This window comes from Vitis riparia, chromosome 8 (assembly GCF_004353265.1).
Source record: "Vitis riparia cultivar Riparia Gloire de Montpellier isolate 1030 chromosome 8, EGFV_Vit.rip_1.0, whole genome shotgun sequence".
NCBI lineage: Eukaryota > Viridiplantae > Streptophyta > Magnoliopsida > Vitales > Vitaceae > Vitis > Vitis riparia.
This window is the reverse complement of record NC_048438.1, coordinates 942795-963338: the sequence shown is the minus strand read 5'-3', so window position 1 is coordinate 963338 and position 20544 is coordinate 942795. Positions and strand designations below refer to the sequence as shown.

At 33.4% G+C, this 20544-nt stretch overlaps 4 protein-coding genes across 6 annotated transcripts in view; 3 read left to right on the top strand and 1 right to left on the bottom strand.

Annotated features, from left to right (window-relative positions):
- Positions 1-394: 394 nt before the first annotated feature.
- Positions 395-4384, top strand: LOC117920873 (acid phosphatase 1). Of its 2 annotated transcripts, none has more exons than XM_034838542.1 (4): positions 395-482; positions 1836-2232; positions 2510-2722; positions 4074-4384. In XM_034838542.1, the coding sequence occupies exons 2-4, from the start codon at positions 1868-1870 to the stop codon at positions 4249-4251; spliced, it is 756 nt and encodes a 251-aa protein (XP_034694433.1). In that variant the 5' UTR covers positions 395-482; positions 1836-1867; the 3' UTR covers positions 4252-4384. The 2 variants fall into 2 exon arrangements, with proteins under 2 accessions (XP_034694433.1, XP_034694432.1); XM_034838541.1 differs by lacking the exon at positions 395-482 and adding an exon at positions 1540-1747.
- Positions 4385-4709: 325 nt separating this feature from the next.
- On the top strand, positions 4710-10217 carry LOC117920364 (V-type proton ATPase subunit E1-like). The gene is made up of 6 exons (XM_034837834.1): positions 4710-4913; positions 5658-5758; positions 7917-8073; positions 8760-8956; positions 9383-9482; positions 10014-10217. Exons 1-6 carry the CDS (start codon positions 4812-4814, stop codon positions 10047-10049), a joined length of 693 nt encoding a protein of 230 aa, XP_034693725.1. The 5' UTR covers positions 4710-4811; the 3' UTR covers positions 10050-10217.
- On the bottom strand, positions 10189-14144 carry LOC117920363 (BTB/POZ domain-containing protein At3g08570). Its single transcript, XM_034837833.1, has 4 exons — positions 13939-14144; positions 12471-12537; positions 11217-12371; positions 10189-11132 (listed from the first exon to the last, which is right to left on the bottom strand). Exons 1-4 carry the CDS (start codon positions 14103-14105, stop codon positions 10611-10613), a joined length of 1911 nt encoding a protein of 636 aa, XP_034693724.1. The 5' UTR covers positions 14106-14144; the 3' UTR covers positions 10189-10610.
- A 4055-nt stretch (positions 14145-18199) lies between these two features.
- LOC117920732 (histone acetyltransferase TAP1) overlaps positions 18200-20544 on the top strand; it is a 13537-nt gene continuing 11192 nt past the window's right edge. For both annotated transcript variants that reach the window (XM_034838332.1, XM_034838331.1), the window contains exons 1-2: positions 18200-18284; positions 18655-18740. In XM_034838332.1, coding sequence (XP_034694223.1) covers positions 18250-18284; positions 18655-18740 — 121 coding nt within the window. In that variant the 5' untranslated portion in view covers positions 18200-18249. The remainder of the gene's footprint in view (positions 18285-18654; positions 18741-20544) is intronic.

Below are 20544 nucleotides of genomic sequence, written 5' to 3'. Positions count from 1 at the left end.
ACACCCCGCACACTCAATTGCCCACAGGAGGCCCCCATTCCATTTTTGGTCCAACAACACCATGCAACCTCCCACAACTCTCTCTCTCTCCCTCCCTCCCTCTCCTCTTTCTCTCTCTCTCTCTCTCTCTCTTTTTCTTTTTCTTAGTTTCCATGAGCTTAAACATGCCATCAACAATGGGCTCTGACTATATTCCCACTCTGGGGTTCACCTCCTTCCCTGTGACTTTGCAGGCCTCTAGTGGGGTCTCACTCTCCCCATGTGCCTCTATGCAAACCCACTTTTCTTTACACTTTCCATTGCTATCTGACATCAGCCCCACTCATTTTTGCCTAGCTACTTGTATGTAAATGAATATAAATAGAAGTAGTTTTGATCATCATGTTTATATGCATTAAGTGCATCAGGCCTCTCTCTTTGGGTCTAAACATGGCTTTTAATTAGTTCGGTTAGCCCCAAGTTCAATAACCATCTCCATCTAGGTAAATCTCTACATTTTGTTCCTCCTTTTCTTTTTTATTTTTCATTTTACCTAAAGTCGTATAGGTTGTTTTCTTAAATTAAGTTTAATTTTTTACTTTTATATTAAATTTAAAGTTTAAATGATGCTCTTGCATCGATTTATATTCAAATTTTAGATAAATTCAAACTTCAAAATAAAAAAAATAAAAAATGAAAAACGCTATAGCTTTCTGATAGTATAAATGATTTGTTATGAAACATGCGTTGTTATGCCACAAATCCATCTTCTTTTTATTTTTTTTTTCCTTTCTCTCTTTTACGAGACCCACCCCTGTCGCTCTATGGGATTTTGTTTTTATTTATACTCCAATAATGACAAAAAAGTTTTACAACCTCTCAAAAGAAAGAAAAAGAAAAAACTAACTACAAATTTATATTCATACATTTTTTATTTTATCTATACAAAATATTTGAAATCGAGATTTTGACTTAAAAACACAAATAACAAACTCTTTTCTTGATATAATTGTATTATCATGGTGCTTCAAAGCTTGCTTAAAATCTAGGAAATTTAAGGGGTATATTTTTATGGTTTTTGTTTGTTATTGATTTAGTACAAGCTTAATTACTTTGTTTGAATTTTAACTAATCGAGTTGAATGATGTATTATTATAACTAACTCGATGGGTTAAGTGCTTCTTTTATAATCTAGATTAAGAATATTTTCCTTTCATATAATTGCTCTATTTAGTGTTCACTTCAGAATCATCATCCTTAGTCAGATATTAATATTTACAAGTGGGTATCCTTCTTGCTTCCAAGAACTTTCATTGACTTTTCTTGAACAAACATTCAATTTCTACTTCATAACTTTAAAAAAGGATCCGACACCACGTTTGTCGTGTTCTCTAAAAGACAGCGGCTAGATATGAAGAAGATCCTTGTCCTAGCTAGTCAACTTGATAGTGGACTAGGAATTTGTCAAGAAACCCCAGCAAACAATTTATTGAACAACTACATAAGTATTTTATCATTTTCTAGTGTCCAACCCGGAAAATACTCCGAGCTGGATTACATGGAATTCTATGTTGTTCCTTTGCCATCACCAACTAGGAAGGTGCGGAAAAATATGACTTTTCCGCACTCCTGGTTGGTTAAATGCATGGAGTCCATGGACCGGTGGCTTGCCAATCCCCGAACAATCAAATTTCCTTACTCAAACTCCTTTCATTGCAAGAATAGAATTCTTAGTGCATTCCCATTTCCATGTTCGCCATCTGCAGATGTGATTCTTCTCTCTTTTCCTATTGTTTTTATTTCTCTCATGTTGCTCAAGTGCAAATGTGATAACTATGTCTCCATTTGAATTGCAGTGTGTTGGGTGAGGGACGCGCTTTTGGCGACCATGCGAGGTGTAAGGGAGGTAGTCGTGATCGTGTTCTTAGCTATCTGCTCCATGGCCAACGCCATAAAGCCCTGCCCAAGGGCCACGGTGGTGCGTGATGAGGCTAGCTACTGTTTGAGCTGGAGGATGTCGGTGGAGGCGAACAATATGGCCGGGTGGCGGACGGTTCCGATGCAATGCTTGCCGTATATTCAGGGCTACATGATAGGAGGACAGTATGATCGTGATATGGACTTCATCGCTGACCAAATCTTGAGCTACGTCAAGGGCATAGTCCTCTCCGACGATGGCATGGATGCTTGGATTCTTGATGTTGATGATACTTGCATCTCCAATCTCTTCTACTACAAAGGAAAGAGATTCGGGTATTTTTTTTTTCTCTTTAAATTAATTTTTTTAGTGTTTGTTTGGATAGATTTTCTCGAGAAATAGTGATAAATTTTATATAAGATAAAAGTTTACGTTGAGAGAGTAATAGTTTTAAAATCTGTTTAAAATAAATTATTGCCTCTCACAGTTGAAATTTTTTTTAAAGTAATCTTTAAAAATGACTTTGAATAGAATTTTGTTTTCTATTCGAAAACATTTTCCAATAAACCCGTGAAATATTTTAAAATTAGATATTTGCGAATGAATTTGCAGGTGTGATCCCTATGACCCAAAAGGGTTCAAGGCATGGGCATTGAAGGGAGGATGCCCAGCCATCTCTGCAGTATTGGGATTGTTTGACAAGTTGGTTGAGCGTGGGTTCAAGGTCATCCTTCTTACTGGTAGAGATGAAGAGACTTTGGGTCAAGTTACCGTTGATAATCTGCATAATCAAGGCTTTATTGGATACGAAAGGCTCATTCTAAGGTATGCAATTACTACCCAAAATTTAAAAGTAAATAAATAAATAAACCCATTTTTCAAATACCAAATTTTAATCATTTTTATTAAAGAGCACATGTATTAAACCAAAATCTTATAAGTTTGAGTTTTTAGGAAAATTGATAATTCAACATGGTATCAAAATTTGATTTGGTGGAAGATTGTGTGTTTTGCTCGTGCTATGGAGCCGTATTATACAGAAATGGATAGTTCAACAATTTTATCGAAAAATACTAAAATTTTTCAAAGTTTGTAACGGTTTTTAATCTTACTAATATATTTAGAAAAATAAAATTATGAATGTGATCGAAAGAGTTAATTGTTATTTATGTTTAAATAATTATAATAATGTGAGTATGTTGTATTATGTTATCATATATTTTTGGGTTAATTATTTGGAAAATTTTATTAGTATGTTCTATTTAAAATATTTATGATATGTATTTTTATTTTATTTTTATTTTTTATTTTTTTCATGGTTTTCCATAACAATTGGAAATATTGGGTAAAAAAAATAAAATAAAATTTGAAGATGTTGCCATCTTATTAGTTTGTCTCAACTCTCAACCCATGAATTAATGCAGAGGAATAATAAGCAGATTGGAGATTGAACAAAGTGGAACTTTGACTCAACCTTTTAAGTCACATGCCATGTTAATGGCATTGAGGTAGACTTAAAGAAGACTTATTTGACGGGGAAAATAATAATAATTTATTTTGACATTAATTAGTTGTATTTCTTTAGATATAAAAATATTTATGATTTTCTTTTTTTTTAAATAATAATAATTTGTTATTTGAAATATAATTAAAAATTATTAGCAGTGTGTTACAAAATATTTTTGTAAACCCTTAACATCTTAATTTCCATCTTTATCGAACATCCATTTATATATAAATTTTGAATTTCATAGGATGCTCGTAACATTTCGTAATTTCATGATTGGTCAAATTCATGTAACTAAAACATTTGTAACATGATGTTGAAATAGAAGGCTAAAACACTTATGTTATATTTGGTTTTTGAAAATTTTGAAGGAAAATATCAAAAAAATGAAATAGAAAGAAAATAAAAAATAAATTTAAAATCCATAAATTATTTTTATATCCTACTTCAAACTTTTTTTTTTTTTTTCTGTATTTAACTCTTTTATTATAAAAATGAAATAATTTAAAAATATACAAGTTTCTCAATGATTTAAATTATATTAAACTATATTTTGTATTTTTCATAATGAAATTTATTTTCTTTAATATTTGGTTTTATCAAATGCCCATTAAATCAAAATTAATTAAATAACTAGGTTTTTTTTTTTCTGTTGTTGGGTTAAACCAGGAGGGCAGAACACAAGGGACAAGGAGCAATTCAGTACAAGTCAGGAATTAGGAAGCAGTTGGTGGAAGAAGGATACAGGATATGGGGCAATGTGGGAGACCAATGGAGTGACCTCCAAGGAGACTACAAGGGCAATAGGACCTTTAAGCTTCCAAATCCCATGTATTTTGTGCCCTAATTTCCATTTTCTCTTTCTCTTTTCTGGAATGCCCTTTGGGTGGTTTCCAATAATGACTTTGTAATTGCAATCTTTCATCACCAATCAAATGAAGCCATGCTTTAAGGTTGAAAAAATGGTTCATTTTCTATTACAAATGTCTAATTGTGTCATTTTCTTGAGAAAATATCACTTATTTTCGTTGTCTTTATATGCTTAAGATTGAAAAAAATTCTAATTGCATTACCTACAAGAGAAAGTTTTCGAATTTTCATATGTATTATATCATCTTGAATTCAATTCGAAAACTTTCTAAGTCTAGAAAAGTTTGGTAACTATTTTTTAAAATAATTTTTAAAATTAATTTTTTAATATTTTATAAAATAAATATTTATTTGAAAATTTGAAATGTTTTAAATCTGTTTTCTATATTTTTAAAAATAAATTATATATATTGATATAATAAAATTTGTAAACCAACATTCCTCAAAGAGGGAAAATCATTGGGGAAAGTTGAGGAACTGTGGAAGAAAAACCCTAAATCGAGAAATTGAGAAGAAAACCTTGAAGAGAAGATCAAGATGAACGATGCAGATGTGTCCAGGCAGATACAGCAGATGGTCAGATTCATTCTGCAGGAGGCGGAAGAGAAAGCTAACGAAATCTCTGTTTCTGCTGAAGAGGTTTTTATTTTGGGGGGAATCTTCAATTTCCCGATAAATATATGATTAGTTGTGTTGAATTGGGGGATAGGGATGATGTTTTTGCATATAAATTCGATAATACATGGTGGCGCTTGTGTGATTATACCGCTTCTTCAATTGATGATTTGGTGTGTCTTCCAACTTTGATCGTAAAGAGCTCACTTTGTGTAATTAATAATTGGTTTATCGATAATTCGAGTTGTATTGACTTAGGTTTTGTCGTAAAGGTGGATATATTCATTTGATGATGTTCTAAAATTGTTCACTGAATATGTTTATCAATTTTGATCTGAAGAACACAGAATTACGTAATTAATCATTGGTATATTGACAATTTCAAGTCAAATTCATCTGGGTATTGTCATAAAAATTGATGTATTTGCATGATTCTTTCTTTTTTCTTTTTTTTTTCTTTGTGTGTGTGTGTGTGTAATTCTATCATTCTTCAGTTGATGATTTGATTTATCTATCAATCTTGATCCCTAAGAACACAATGTTGTATAATTAATCATATATCATCGACAATTTCAGGTTGAAATTTTGGTGTAATTTACCTGATGTTCAAGCTTAATTTTTCTTTTTGTTATTTGCATCTTGTGTTAAGTTTTAGTCGATATCATATTGTCCAAAAGTGAAGTTACAAATTGTTTTTGGATGGTATATGAATGAATATTTGACATGTTTGTTATAGTCATTTATTATTATTTTTCACTTTGTTTCTAGGAATTCAACATTGAGAAATTGCAACTAGTTGAAGCTGAAAAGAAGAAGATTAGACAAGAATATGAGCGGAAGGCAAAGCAGGTGGAAATTCGAAGGAAAATGTGAGTTTTGTATATCTCCCTCCTTCAATTTTGTTCTTTTTTTTTTGTTCTTAGGTATTTTTCTTTTAATTTATTTAGTACATGGAATTGAACCTGGAACCTTCACCATTCTCACACCAACTGGCCCAACCCTATCCCCAATCCCTTGTCACCTAAGCTCAGCCTTAGGACCTTCCCTCCTGGAATTGCATCAACTCAACCCGCTTGTTCTATCCCCAACGCAATGGAGCATAAGTTTTGTTGCCCTATGAATGCATGAGTAGTTTGTTTTTCCAGTAGCCCTATAAAAGAATAGTAATAGGTTGGGTTAATTGGGTTCTGGGTTTGTCATCATTGGGTTCACCAATATTCCACTGGTTTATCTTTGCATTTGAATTTCTTAAGTTATACTTCCCCATAAGATATAAAAATTTATTCTAGGTGGCTCATATAAATACTCCTTCCACCCACCCCTCACCAACACATGGACACATTCTTATTGTTAAAGAGATAGGAATATGACATATGTAATCAGATGTAATCTGGGATTTGTTGATGTGATTCTTGATCTTAAGTCACTGCACATTTGTTGCAGATTTGATCGAATGATATTAGGTTGGTATTGGGGTCATCTTGTCCCCAACTACCTTAATTCATCTCTTGGCACAAAAGCAGCGACTTTAAAGTTATTAGAGCCTGGAACACATAGAGTTTGTAAGATTTTTTATTATTATTTTATCTATGTAAGGCCAAGGTAATTTGTGTATTCACATTATGCTTGTTGTGTGTATGTTTACACTTTGTGTTAATATCCATATGAAGTGTATCTGTGCATGTATATTTGGACATTATCTGTGTGTATTGGGGCCTATCCTACAACTTTTCAAGTTCTTTGTGGTTGCCAAAGTGCTTAAAAGTATGTTTGATTGCACATGTAGGCCTCTTTGCACATCTTTTGACTACCTAAAAGCTCCTTCAAACTGTTAAACAGTGTTTTGCAATACACACTAAAGCATTTTAAAGTGAAAGAGGTTTGAGCCCTAAAAGCTTTTTGAGTAGAGTTAGGAGCGAGAAATTTTTGCAAAAGAAATCCAAATAGCAAGTTTCAGAGTCTAAACCTTTTTTTATATATAAATAGAAACCTCATTTCTACATAGATGCTTTCAAAGAAATACTTCACTAGAAGTTATAATGGAATCTAGTGTAGGACTCACTTGTGGTCCACACTGCCAGTTATCACAGTAAGTCATTTACTATAAATAGTATATAAATAAGAGCCTATTAGGGAGTAATTCTAGTAGTTTATAAAAGTGCTACTAACAGAAGTACTATAGGCTAAAAGCGTTTTTATGAGAATTACTCCTAAACAGGTCTTTAGTCTTCTTTTCTTTCCTCAGCAAATAGCTCAGGTCCCTCTCTACATCACTTCAACCCTCATCTCATGGAAAAAGGGATGGCTTTCAAATGAAATGAAACACTTAAATCATCAGTATGCTAACAAATGGTACAAAGAGAGAAAAAAATGGAAGTGAAGTAGAATGTGGATTGTTAAAACCATACATTGGATGGCAACACTGGATATGATCCTAATATATAAGAACATCTCCAAAGGTGCAGTATTCCACCCAAAAAAAAAAAGTGAAAAAAACTGGTATAAAAGGATGCAGAGGAGAATTTTGATCGTCTTTTACCTTGTTCATTTGCATTGGATCTGTGGTTCTTCTCTCTGCCCAGATCAAGTGGGTATTCACCTCCTGAACTAGTGACACCTGGAGTTTTCCGGATTTAAGGCCTTGGCTTAAGAACAGGTTGAGAATCTGATATTGATCATCTTTTCCTTTGTGCGACTTTGTCTAAAAGGAAAGAAAGAGTGATATTATATCTATCTCTTTACTTGTTGGTCGACTTCTATAATGGATTTGATCTTGGAAGCTTGGTCCCTTTTTCTCTTAATATCCCTCATGCTTAGCGTGCCAGTTCTTGCTCTCTTCTTCCCTTGATTGTAAATCGTGAATATATTTCTTCGTGAAATGTACAATCTTTAGATTTGACTATCTGATCTGATATGCTCCAAAAATAAGTCATGGCATGATAATCTCCATTTTTCTTAATGATGTTTTTCTCTCCTTCAAAGTTAGTCAATTTGAGGATATGGTTACCGAAAAATGTTTCCTTGCAGTGAGTACTCAATGCAGCTGAATGCATCCCGCATCAAGGTTCTTCAAGCGCAAGATGATCTGGTGAACTCCATGAAAGAAGCCGCTGGCAAGGAACTTTTGCGTGTTTGTGATGACACAAATGGATACAAAATGCTTCTTAAAGGTTTGATTGTTCAGGTAGTATTGGATATGTACTCTTCTTTCTTGCTCAGACAATTACCAAAATGATAAATAAATGGAAAATAATTATGCTTTTACATTGGATCTCTACACACAGGTATAACATATTGTAGACCTCATATATCACTCTGCTAGCTCATTATTTCATAAAGGTTAATCAGGGTAGCTGATTGGATTTATGTTGCTTACTACCAAGAATGGTTATCAAGCTTTAATGGAGGGTCACTCAGTCAGATGGTTCTTACCTTATGTTCTGGTTGTTACCTTATGTTCTGGTTGTGAGATAATCCGCAGATTGTTATTCTACCAGGCATGTGATTTTGTTGTCTCAACCTCATATATGATGAGGGTTTTCATTTATTCAAGACAGATAGGCACTGTCACACGTGTTCTGTTCACTGCATGACATTTGCCTTTCGACGTCATAGATTGGATTGTACCTTTTGTTTTTCACTTCACCTTTACCTACTTTGACTTGTGTTCTTATAGAGCAAAGCAGTTTCTCCTTATAATTATCAACTTTTGTATAATTGTGTCCTCGTTTTACTTAGTGGGCCTATTGATCCATGTTTTGAGATCATTTTTGCTCCTATTGATGATGAGTTGTGTAAGTTTGAAATTTTCACTTCTTCTATTGGATACTAAGGGCTAGTGACTCAGAATTTGTTCCTTGCAACTGCCAGAGTTTACTACGACTGAAGGAGCCAGCAGTGTTGCTGCGCTGCAGAGAGATTGACCTTGGGCCGGTTGAGTCTGTTTTGGGGGAAGCAAAACAAGAGTATGCTGACAAAGCCAAAGTTCATGTCCCCAAAGTTACCATTGACAACCTTGTATACCTCCCACCACCTCCCACTAGTGTTGATTCCCACAGCCTCTCCTGGTAAAAATCTTTTCTGCCTCTTCGTGCAAAAATTTCTGATCTCCAGATTTCTTGCATCATGTAAGGGGTTTAGGAAGACCTCGGCTTATGCCATCATTCCATTATTTGGTATATAGCATGGAAAATGAGTTCAAAATTATCTTGCTTTCATGAGTTTTCCTTCATGTTCTATGGAAAACAGGAACAGTTTCTGAGTCAATGTCTTGCCATCCTGTGGCAGTGCATTCTCAAAATTTCAGCACTGTTTACACTTATAAAATAAAAATTCAGCACTGTTTATACTACATGGTTAGCATTTAGCATAGATTCTTTTGCTTGCCAGCACCTAGCTATTCTCAAATGTGTTTATATGGTTGTCATCTTACATGCATGTACAATGCCCTAAGCTGATTACCAACTTCTTATTTATGGTTTATGGTTTAACAGCTCAGGAGGAGTGGTTTTGGCTTCACAGGACGGGAAGATAGTCTGCGAGAACACTCTGGATGCACGATTGGATGTTGTATTCCGACAGAAACTGCCTGAGGTATGAAATCAACTAAATGAACCTTAATCCCCTTACCTGGCCCATCAGCCACATAGATCTATATCCTCCGTTCTCCTGTATTTAAGTCATCTCCCATCTCCCTGTCTTAACCCACATTCTGTTGGATATTCCTTACCGTTATAGAAAAGAATATTTGATAAGTCTGAATTTAAGAATGTTGAATTTGAATATCCAAATATTGAGAAAATACACATCATCGGCATCTAGCAAGTTATATCATATATACTTTCCACTGATAATAAACCCAGGTTGTGTAGTGTATAGTCGCACGTGGCCTTAGATCTCCCAATTAAAAACCAAGGAGGAAGAAAAGAAAAAATTTTCTAAAAAACTCATGCCCTTTACAGTTTTGGTTTGATTGTCTGGACAAAAGCGATAACTTCCAAGAAGATTTCCCAAATTTTAGTTTTCATCTGTCTTGAAAATTTGTATGCTATTTTCTTGACCTACCCCAATACAATTTTTGGAATGGTTCTAACAATTTTTTTTCCTGTCTCTACATCTATGCAGATCAGAAAGCTTCTTTTTGGACAAATTGTTGCTTGATCATCTTGGATCCCCAGTCTACCGGCTTAGAATCGGAGATTATCCAATGTTTTGAGAAATAATGTCAATACTTTCTTAATTTCATACTCCTGAGATAAGTGACACATGATATTCCGGTTTCCGTGTAATAAACTGGTTATGATAATCAAATGGATTTTAGTGTCTTAACTCAAAATCACTACATTGTTGGATGGTAACAACTGCACCTAATCCGAAATTGAAAATGAATCATAGATTAGAAATTCTACTCTTCAAGCTTCAATTTGGGGAACACATAGAATGATCTTACATTTGGGCAGACTCTTGATCCAGGTTGATTGTCTCTGTATCCCCATTCAGGAGCCTGAGCTAAGGCTCAAGGTTTATGTGTGGTGTGCCAAGTTGCTTCCATACCAGTAGCTGTCAAGTTTCCGATAGGTTTCAAAATTTATACCTTCTGGGTAGATCCCATGAGGGTTGTGTCATATTCTAGGTTCAATCCTCTGAATCATGAACCCTGAGCCCTTCTTGTGATTCATGAAGTCAATATAGTTTAGGAATCTTTCAATTTTACCTTGGAAACTAGGAAACAGAATGCCTTCGGCTCCTACCGGTTTTCCCCTCTGTTACACGGGACTTCCTCCCAGATTTCCTCTTCCCTCCTGCTGGGCTGCTGAAAATACCAATCCTCCCAATCCCTTTTGAAATGGAGGTGAGGAACGTTTTCCCATTCCCGGATTTCTCAATCATCCCTTGCTTCATGAACAACTGCTCCTTCTCCAACTCACTTAGCCTCACCCGCATTCTTGAGATCTCAAGCTTCAGCTCCCGGTTCTCCCTCCTCAGGGAAGCGTAGTTGTCTCGAGGGGACATGGCAGCACTGGGAACACCGCTGCTGATTCTCTGCGAGAGGAACCCGTCTCCAGAACTTCCTGACAGGGAGCTCTTCAGCCGGAGTTGCTCAAAGTAGAGGACCCTCACTGTCATCTGAACTGGCAGCCGATCATTCTGTGCTGCATGGTTGCATGCCTCCTGAGAGAGCTTCTTGCAGTCTATAAACTTGCAGAGCTTCTTGCATTCATGCTCGGTTAGCATAGGATGCGCCTGAAACAAAATATAAACACACACAAATCAGCCAGATGCGGATGTCTTTGGGTTAGAGATGATTGGAAAGTGTAAAAGGTATACCTTCAAATATATATCGACAGCTCTGTACAGCCCGTCGTCAATGACACGGGCATAATCAGGTAGTATCTCTAACATTGCCATGAATTTCTGTAGATTCAAGTAAGGATCAGGAGCAATTTCGGCTAAATATGAGTCGATGAGACGTCCAACCTTTAAGACAGAACCCTGGCTCGGAGAGCCCAGGGCTTCAGATTCATACCCGTACTCTTCATTTTCTTCCTCTTCAATCCGCTGCAGAAAATTCACCAGAATCCGGTGGACAGTGTCGACGTCAAACAGGGAATCCCCGGTCTGGACACACGGTATCAGCAGATCATCAAGGGAAACCATCTCCAACCGAAAGCCAATCCTCCGTTCCAGCTCAAGCCTGCAGGCCACATTGGCACCCACCAAGATCGCCATCCTCAGCATCCCGAACAGAAAACTCAGGGGAATCGATGAGCTCTTCTCTGCCGGTAAAAGACTCACTAGGGTTTCCACAATGACGCATTGACTGTTCTCCACCATCCCAGGGCTCGGCTTCATCCTCGTTGGGTGCCAGATTTGCTGCTTCCCGATTCCCTTCAATGATGCCTGAGCATAATGCATCAAGGACGCGACAATGCTATCCGGTTGAACCCCTGCTCCCCCCATTGCAGCGATGACTCTCTGGTAAAACTCAATCTTCAACACTGAAAGATCCTCGACCCACCATTCCAGCCTGCCGCTCTTAAGCTCTGCACATCCATCATCACAATCCAAACGAGAGAAACCCGATGCCAACTGCTCCTTACAGGCATTCAAGGCAATGGCATCCACACATTTGTCTGGGATCCCCACCTCCTCCGCCATAGGAGCCAGCATCTCGCAGGAGGATAGAACTTCCACCGATTTCTCAAGGCTCTGAGTCACAACCTCATTCAGGTAGGTCTCTGCCCGGGTGATGAGGTTCTCCTCCCGGTAGTCTTCAGTCATTTCCAGGTACTCTGCAGCACACCGGAGCTGAGCAACATTTCCAGTATTGATCTCAAAGTTCATACCGTAACAGAATTTAGCGGCAAGCTCAAAGGCACGCGGTCCGCCCGGTAGGTTGAGGAACTCCAGCTTTGAGAGGCTGGAATCCTTGACGTCCGCCACCATTTTCCGAATCTTCCCACTTCGCGACACTAGGGGAAACTTGAATAAACCCGGAAAAATAGTTCATTTTCATTAGTAAAACAAAGCAGACATTGATCGCATTAAACTAGGCTTATCATGTTGGAAAGAGGAGATTACCTTGTGAAGTAGAAAAGACTCTCCATCAACCACGATTGTGATATCCCCAGCAACATCCAAAAAAATACTGTATATTCAGTCCCAGGAAGTATCACGGAAAGAAACAAAAAATGTTAAGGAAAATGATTAAAAACTTGTACATGATCAGATTATTTAATCTTTGCATAAAAGATGGTAATAAGTTAAATGAATACGAAGAAGCTCATAAAAATAATTCATTAATTTTAATTCTTTTTTTATCTCTATTTTCTTTTTCTTGCATTTTCTCTTAAAATTTCAAAAACCGAACATAAGATTTTAAGTAAAGTTGGTAATTCAACATGGTATCATAACTTAATCTTTTAGTAAAACTCAGAAACCATTTAAGTAGTACTACTTTATATTGTAATGAAATCACAACAGGAAAAAGAAAACCACTCCATGAAAACACTTTCCACCCATTTTCCCACCTTCCAAACACCTAAAAAGCCAAAATTTTCATCATTGAAAATCATTGTTTCCACAAATTAACATTCCATTGCTTACTAAGATAAGCATTTCAATCAACTCAAGACAAAGAATTTTCATCATTGAAAATCATTGTTTCCACAAATTAACATTCCATTGCTTACTAAGATAAGCATTTCAATCAACTCAAGACAAAGATTTTCATCACTCATTCATTTCCCAAAAAAAAAAAAAAATAGTATTCAGCATGATCAACTAATCAATTTAATAATCAATCAATTGATTAATTTACTACAAAAACAGAAAACCCCATTCCTAATTCACAAAGAAATCCCCAAAGAGAACATGGGATCACCGTTCACAATGCAATGATATCACAGTAGGAAAAGAATACCAATCCATGAAAACACTTTCCACCCATTTTCCCACCTTCCAAACGTCCAAAAAACCCAAGATTTCAACATTCAAAACCATTTTCCCACAAATTAACACTCCATTGTTTACCAGGATAAGCATTTCAACAACAATTAATAGACAAAGAACAGACAATGTTGGAGAGAATCAACTCAATACAAAGATTTTCATCACCCATTCATTCATAATCATCCAATCAATTTAATAATTAATTAGTTAAAAAACAGAAAACCCCACTTCTTATTCAAAAAAAAAAAAATCCACCAAACAGAAAATGTGATCACCATGAAACGAAATCACAGTAGGAAAAAGAAAACCACTCAATGAAAACGCTTCTGATCCATTTTTCCACCTTCCAAACAGCCAAAACACCAAGATTTCGTCATTCAAGACCATTTTCCCATAAACTACATTGAACATATATACTGAAATACACCACCAAGAAAACACTTTCCACCATTTTCCCATCTCCCAACCCACCAAAAAACCAGGATTTCACCACTGAAAACACCATAAAACACATTAAAAACACACCAAAATGGACCGCAACTTTGGAATTACACCAAAGAAAAGGAGTAAAAAAAAAGTTGAAAAGAGAGCATTTTACCGGTTAGCAAGGGAGTTGCAGAACTTGGGAGTTGGAGAGGGGATGAAGGGAGTCTCAGACACCATTTTCTTCTGTCTGCTGCTGTAAATGTCTGAGTTACAATGAAGCCCAGCTGGGAATGGATGATCATGGAGGGAATATGAATATTCCTTTTGAATTACACTCATAGCCTTGTGGGTGTTGCTGATTTACACACACATTCACAGACCTCCATGCACTCTGCTTTTTCCCCTTTTCTCTTTGGTTTCAGAACACCCCCTCCCTTTTACCCCCCCTTTTTTTTTCTTTTTCTTTTTGTTATTTTAGCAGGGATTGAATATAATAGAATATCTTGGAAAGATATGATCTGTTTTTCTGGATGATTAGATTACAGATTCATTTTGAGAATTATTTTTGGAAGTTATGTATTTAAACTATCAAATATTTCCTAATCTTATCTATTAAATATATGAGATATTTGATTAAAAACAGATAAATTAAATTTTAAATTACAAAATAATTTCTGTTTTTTGAAAATTACAACTTGATTTTACAAAAATTTTATTTTTCATATACCCACTAAAATTAAATGAAATATTACATTAATGGATGTTGTTGTGTTTATTGAAAAAAAAAAACAAAAAAAATAGAAAAAAAATGTTTGAATAAACTATTATTACAAATTTCATTTATTTTTAACATATTTATTGACACACAAAAAATTAGTTTATTTTGACCAAGTAACTTTTTAAAATTAAAAAAGTGATTTTTTTTGGGGTTATGGCAATGTTGTGAATGTAATAAAATGGAAGGGCAAATGTAGAGGGAAAAAAGGAGAGCGTGAAAAAGGCAGTGGGCTGGGCTTCAGAATGGGCACAGAACTCAAGAAAGATGCAATTATTAGAGCCAAAGTACACACCCTTCTTTTGTTATTTTTTATTTTTATTATTTTTTTGAATTAAATAGGTTTTTCTAGGGTGAGGGCATGCCCACATCTCTTCTCAAAGGGTACTCCCATTTTTTTTATAATTACTTTTTAATATTTAATTAACAAACCTAGGAAAATTCAGCATAGTCATTCCCTGTCTATCCGACCTACTTGATCATTGAAAATGCATAATAAAAATTATATCGTTAGGTAATAATACTAATATATGAGATCATAGTACAAATAAATGAAATCAAAATATAAATGAATTCGACCAAAATTAAGATTTAGGTTGAATAGAAGTAATAAAAGTAAATCATATACACGGAATATTGTTACTAGTATCACATTTTGATAGGAGAGACCCATAACCATATGTCATCGATTCTAAAACTGATTTTTTTATAATACTTTATATTTTTTGTATTTTGACCATGCTTTTCATATGTTTAATATTTATATAAAACGTCAAAATAGAATTTTCCAAAGTAATTATCAATCATTTTTTCTTAATCAATTATTTTGTAAACTAAACAATAACTTTGGATTAATTAAATTTCATATTTGACACAAAAATAATATTAATCTACCAATTTCCCTAAAAGCTTAACTTATTAAGATTTGAACCCATAATATATACTTAATTGTTCAATAAGATTTAAATGACTTCTTATCATATAACGAAAATTTACTCGGGATCAAACCATATTATCTAGAAACAAAATTTTAGTATTACATTTCGATCATTTTTTTATCACACTTTTTATATCTTAATCATACTCAAAATTAATACAAGATCTAAATGGCATTAATTTCATAAAAGAAAGATAATCGAAATGAAACTGTTATATCAAAAAGCAATCTCCTGTTATATATGACAACGAAAAGCTATTTTTTATTAATATTCGTTTTTGATACCTAAATTATATTTTTCATACCCACTTTCATATTTTTGTAACGTGGATGCAACAAAATTTCTTGGTCAAACCCTAGATCACAAGTTTTTTTTGCTTTCTCAAAAGAAGAGAGAGCTAGGTCCCAAGAGGAGGTGGCCTCACATGAACATTTCTCAAACTCAATAAAAATAATAGTAATTTTTTTTAAGGAAAATAAAAAAAGGGGAGGCAAGAAAGGGAGGATGTTGGGTGAGATGAATGTTGACCAGAGAATCTTTCTTTCCAAAAGAAGCATTCTTTGAAGGAAGCATATGAAGTTGCCACCTCTCTAAATCCCATTGTCTTCATTTGCAATATCCGCACCATCCTCTACCCTCCTTTGTCTCCTCATCTATGGACACTCTCCTTCCTAGAAAATGACCTCTACTTCATTTTTATTCACATATTTATAATTTTTTTTTTAACTAAAATTTTAATCTAACCTCATCTTACTTTTCTCAACCACCTTTTCATTTTCTTGTTTATTGAGATAGGTAAGGTGGGCTTGTCATGTGAATTGATTTATTTATTTATTTATTTATTACAAAATCATTGATGTAATAGCCCTCTATCAAGAGTTTTAGTGATAGTTTAATAACTGTTTTTGAAAATAATTTTTTTTATATATATAAAAAATAGTTTTTATAAAATTTGATGATAAATTTTTTATTTAGAACTTGTTTCAAGAAGAACTTGTTTGTGAGAACCAATTTTAGGTATTTTCAAATATATTTTTAAATAATAATTAAAAAAATAGAAAATACTTTTAAAAATTTGTATCATGTATAACTATATAGTACCTTAATAGAAAATAGATTGAGAAGACTCAATTTCATATTTGAATTCCTAAACATAATTTTATTTTCGAAAACTATTGAGAATTGATTTTAAAAACTATTTTTGAGAATCATCCTACAACTTACTCGATTTAAGTTCAATTTCACCTTATTTTTCTAAACTTGAATTGAGTTAAATTTAAGTTTTAGTTCATTGTATTAATATTAAACCTGTCATAAAAGTTAAATCTCACTTTCTCACCAAATTTATTTATTTATTTATTTATTTATAGTTGGTTGATCAAATTCATCAACATGCACCCAAAATTAAATAATAAAAATTATTAAAAAATTGAAAAATACTTGTCTCTATTTATTTTTAGCAAAATGAATTTATGTTACAAAATTAGTTGATATAACGACATCAAATGAGTAACAACATACCAAGATGATGGAAATAATTAAAGAAATACCTCTTAGTTGGTTAAGAAATTAGTTGGGCCTATAAACCATTTTATTGTTATAATTAGGAAAATTTTGAACAAAATATAAATATTATAAGATATTATAAAATATAAGAAATTGTAGTATTGTGAAGACTTTTGGATGATCGTTCATGATAATATACATTACTAGGTGACTCCTTATAAAATAAGAAACCTCTAATGAAAATTCATTCGATTTTTTTCTCAAATATTTTATTTTTACTTTTTTATTTATCTACTTTCACTTTATTTTTCTACGACATGCAAGTGATTTTAATTTTAATTTCTATTTATTTTTCTTCTAATTTTTTTTTTCATGGGAAAAGAAAAAACAAAAGATTGCTATAAGCAACGAAATAAGAAATTTAGGGTAAGGGGATTACAAAATTTTAAATTAAATAAATATTAATATTTTTTTATTTTTAGTTGAATAAATATTAGTATCTTTTTATATTTGGAAAGGTTTGTATACGGTATACCTTTGTCATCGATAGAGTTAACTAAAATCACTAATATCAATAAATGTCAATAAAAAAATTGTATATATATATATATACTTAACATATTAGACACACAAGATGAGAAAAAATTCCCAATAAACAAAATATCTAAATTTTAGTAAAAATAATTTTTAAATGCTCTATTAAAGTAATTTTTGCAAGAAAATGATTTTGATAAAGAAAAATTGTAAATATAAGTTTTAATAATCTTAATAATAAAAAAAAATATTTTGAAACAATTTTTTTAAATATAACATACTTTCCAAAAAAATTTATTTAAAGTGTAAAAGAGGAATTAACGGTAATTTTAATAAAAATTTAATTAAATAATGAAGATTTTGTGTAATTTAAATTAAAATTCCATAGAGTTAAAATTTATTTACTTGAAAATTTTAATACACATTTTTTAAAACCATTTAAAATTAATTATTTTATTTTATTTTTCAAAATATTAAAGATTAGCTTATAAATCTTTTAAGAGATAACAAAAATAACAATAAAAAATAATTTTATTTTCAATATATATATTTTTTGGTAAAATAACAGAAAATAAATAATTTAAAAATATCATAATATTATTATTTTTTTCTTTTTTCTTTTTGAAAAAACAGAAAAGTAATTAAACCCATTCATTTATTTTATTGTAGTTCCAGGGTCTTTCTGCAACCACACTGCCAAAGCTCCACAGCATCTCCAGACCCCACAAAAATGCAAACCCACAGCGCCCTCCTCTCCACTTCTCAGTAAGTCTTCACAATTCCAGACTTTCTTCTCTCAATTCACCATACCCATTTCCGTTTTCCCTTTTTTTCTCTGACCATCTGTTGAGAATTTTCAATTTTATAATGCTTTTCAGCCCGCCCTTATTGCAGACTTAGGGTTTTTGTAAGACTCTGGAAACAGACCCAGATGCAATAAACTGAATCATTCAATTTGGGTTTGTCTTGGATTATTTTTTATGGGTTCAAAGGGAAGAAAGTGGGTCCAAATTGATAACCAAACATTTAGCCATAAATGTGTTTTAGGAGATGAGAGTGGTAGTTACTTCAAATTGCTAACCAAGAAAGTGGCCATGAATGGGAAAATAATGTTGTTGCATTTTTTGTCTTGCAGGTACCCCATTTTCTCTTTTGGTTGCAATTGTGAAGGATCAAATTTATCATTGTTCCCTTGCAATTTAAATCTTGGGGTTGGGAGAGGTATGCTACTCTGCCCATATTTGCATTGGAGTGAACTATGAATTTCAATTCTTGGAACCTGGTTGCACGTGTTTCTAGATGCTAGGATAGTATGGGCTATGGAATTTGTGTGGTCAGGTGTAGTTAATTCTGATGCATTTGGGGCAAAATAAGGGAATGTTTGAATTCTTCCATAACTATTTTGCCCATTTTGACAATCTAATATGGCTAAACTATTGCTTATCGAATTAGAAGTGGACTTGAATACCCAAGTAAACTTAGTATTGACCTTTACAAGGAATAAAGAATTAGGGAAATAAAGTAAGATGACATAAGGAGATGAATTTTTTTGATAGGCAAAGGCACAAAAAAAGTATATTAATAAAAAACAGGCGCCAAACGATTAACCCAAGGCATACAAAAAGTATACAACAGGCGCCTATAGGCGAAAACAAATGAAAGAGGGATACAAAAAATCACACCTGCCCTCATCTATAGCCCAACCATTCAAAAAAGTTAATCAAAGAGTTAGGCCCTTCAGCTATACACAACTTAGACCAAGACCTAAGGAGATGAATTAATATTCTAAAATCCTTTCCTTGAATCTCTCTGTTGCATTTCTCAACTTTTCGATCCATCATTTTGAGGTATTATATTCTACTATAGTGCCATTACATCTTTAAGTGAAAGGAGGATAACTTTGGTATTTTGTGTAGGAAATTGGAAGAGAAACAGAAATGAGTCTTACATTAATCAATGTCATATCAAAAGAAATGGTTTTGATGATTAATGGGATAAAAGTGTAGTGACTCTTCCAATGCTTCTACATGTGCACTTTGGATTATCTCTAATTTGTTACTTATGCTAAGGATGATAAGGCCCTAGAGTAAATGCTCATCCATTGGATAAACCATTGCCTATCAAATTAGAAGCCGGCTTAAATACCCAAATAAACCTAGCATTGACCTTTACAAGGAATAAAGAATATGGGAAATAAAGTAAGATGACACAAGGAGATGAATTAATATCCTAAAATATCTTCCTTGAATCTCTCTATTGCATTTCTCAACTTTTTGATCCATCATTTTGAGGTATTATATGCTACTATATTACATCTTTAAGTGAAAGGAGGATAACTTTGGTATTTTGTGTAGGAAATTGGAAGAGAAACAAAAATAGGTGTTACATTAAACAATGACACATCAAAAGAAATGGTTTTGACGATTAATGGGGTAAAAGTGCAGTGACTCCTCTCATGCTTCTACATGTACACCTTGGATTATCTCTAACTTGTTTCTTATGCTAAGGATGATAAGGCCCTAGAGTAAATGCTCACCCATCGGATAAACTATTGCTTATCGAATTAGAAGCCGACTTAAATACCCAAATAAACCTAGTATTGACCTTTACAAGGAATAAAGAATATGGGAAATACAGTAAGATGACATAAGGAGATGAATTACTATCCTAAAAGTCCTTCCTTGAATCTCTCGATCGCATTCCTGAACTTTTCGATCCATCATTTTGAGGTATTATTTGGTACTATAGTACCCTTACATCTTTAAGTTAAAGGACGATAACTTTGGTAGTTTGTGTAGAAAATTGGAAGAGAAACAGAAATGAGTCTCACATAAAACAATGACATAAAAAAGAAATGGTTTTGAAGATTAATGGGATAAAAGTGTAGTTACTCCTCCCATGCTTCTACATGTGCACCTTGGGTTATCTCTAACTTGTTTCTTATGCTAAGGATGATAAGGTCCTAGAGCAAAAGGGAGTTCTTTCGTCTTGAAATCCGAATAATATTCATTAAAAAAGCGGTTCT

Bases quoted from the DNA above. Each gene is read 5' to 3' on its own strand.
- LOC117920873 (XM_034838541.1), top strand. The intron at 2,233-2,509 runs GTATTTTTTTTT...ATGAATTTGCAG, and splicing joins TACAAAGGAAAGAGATTCGG to GTGTGATCCCTATGACCCAA. The intron at 2,723-4,073 runs GTATGCAATTAC...GGGTTAAACCAG, and splicing joins TACGAAAGGCTCATTCTAAG to GAGGGCAGAACACAAGGGAC.
- LOC117920364 (XM_034837834.1), top strand. From the start codon at position 4,812: ATGAACGATGCAGATGTGTCCAGGCAGATACAGCAGATGGTCAGATTC. The intron at 5,759-7,916 runs GTGAGTTTTGTA...GTTTCCTTGCAG, and splicing joins GTGGAAATTCGAAGGAAAAT to TGAGTACTCAATGCAGCTGA. The intron at 8,074-8,759 runs GTAGTATTGGAT...TGCAACTGCCAG, and splicing joins TTAAAGGTTTGATTGTTCAG to AGTTTACTACGACTGAAGGA.
- LOC117920363 (XM_034837833.1), bottom strand. From the start codon at position 14,105: ATGAGTGTAATTCAAAAGGAATATTCATATTCCCTCCATGATCATCCA. The intron at 12,372-12,470 runs GTAATCTCCTCT...GGTTTATTCAAG, and splicing joins AGTCTTTTCTACTTCACAAG to TTTCCCCTAGTGTCGCGAAG. The intron at 11,133-11,216 runs GTATACCTTTTA...ATTTTGTTTCAG, and splicing joins CTGTCGATATATATTTGAAG to GCGCATCCTATGCTAACCGA.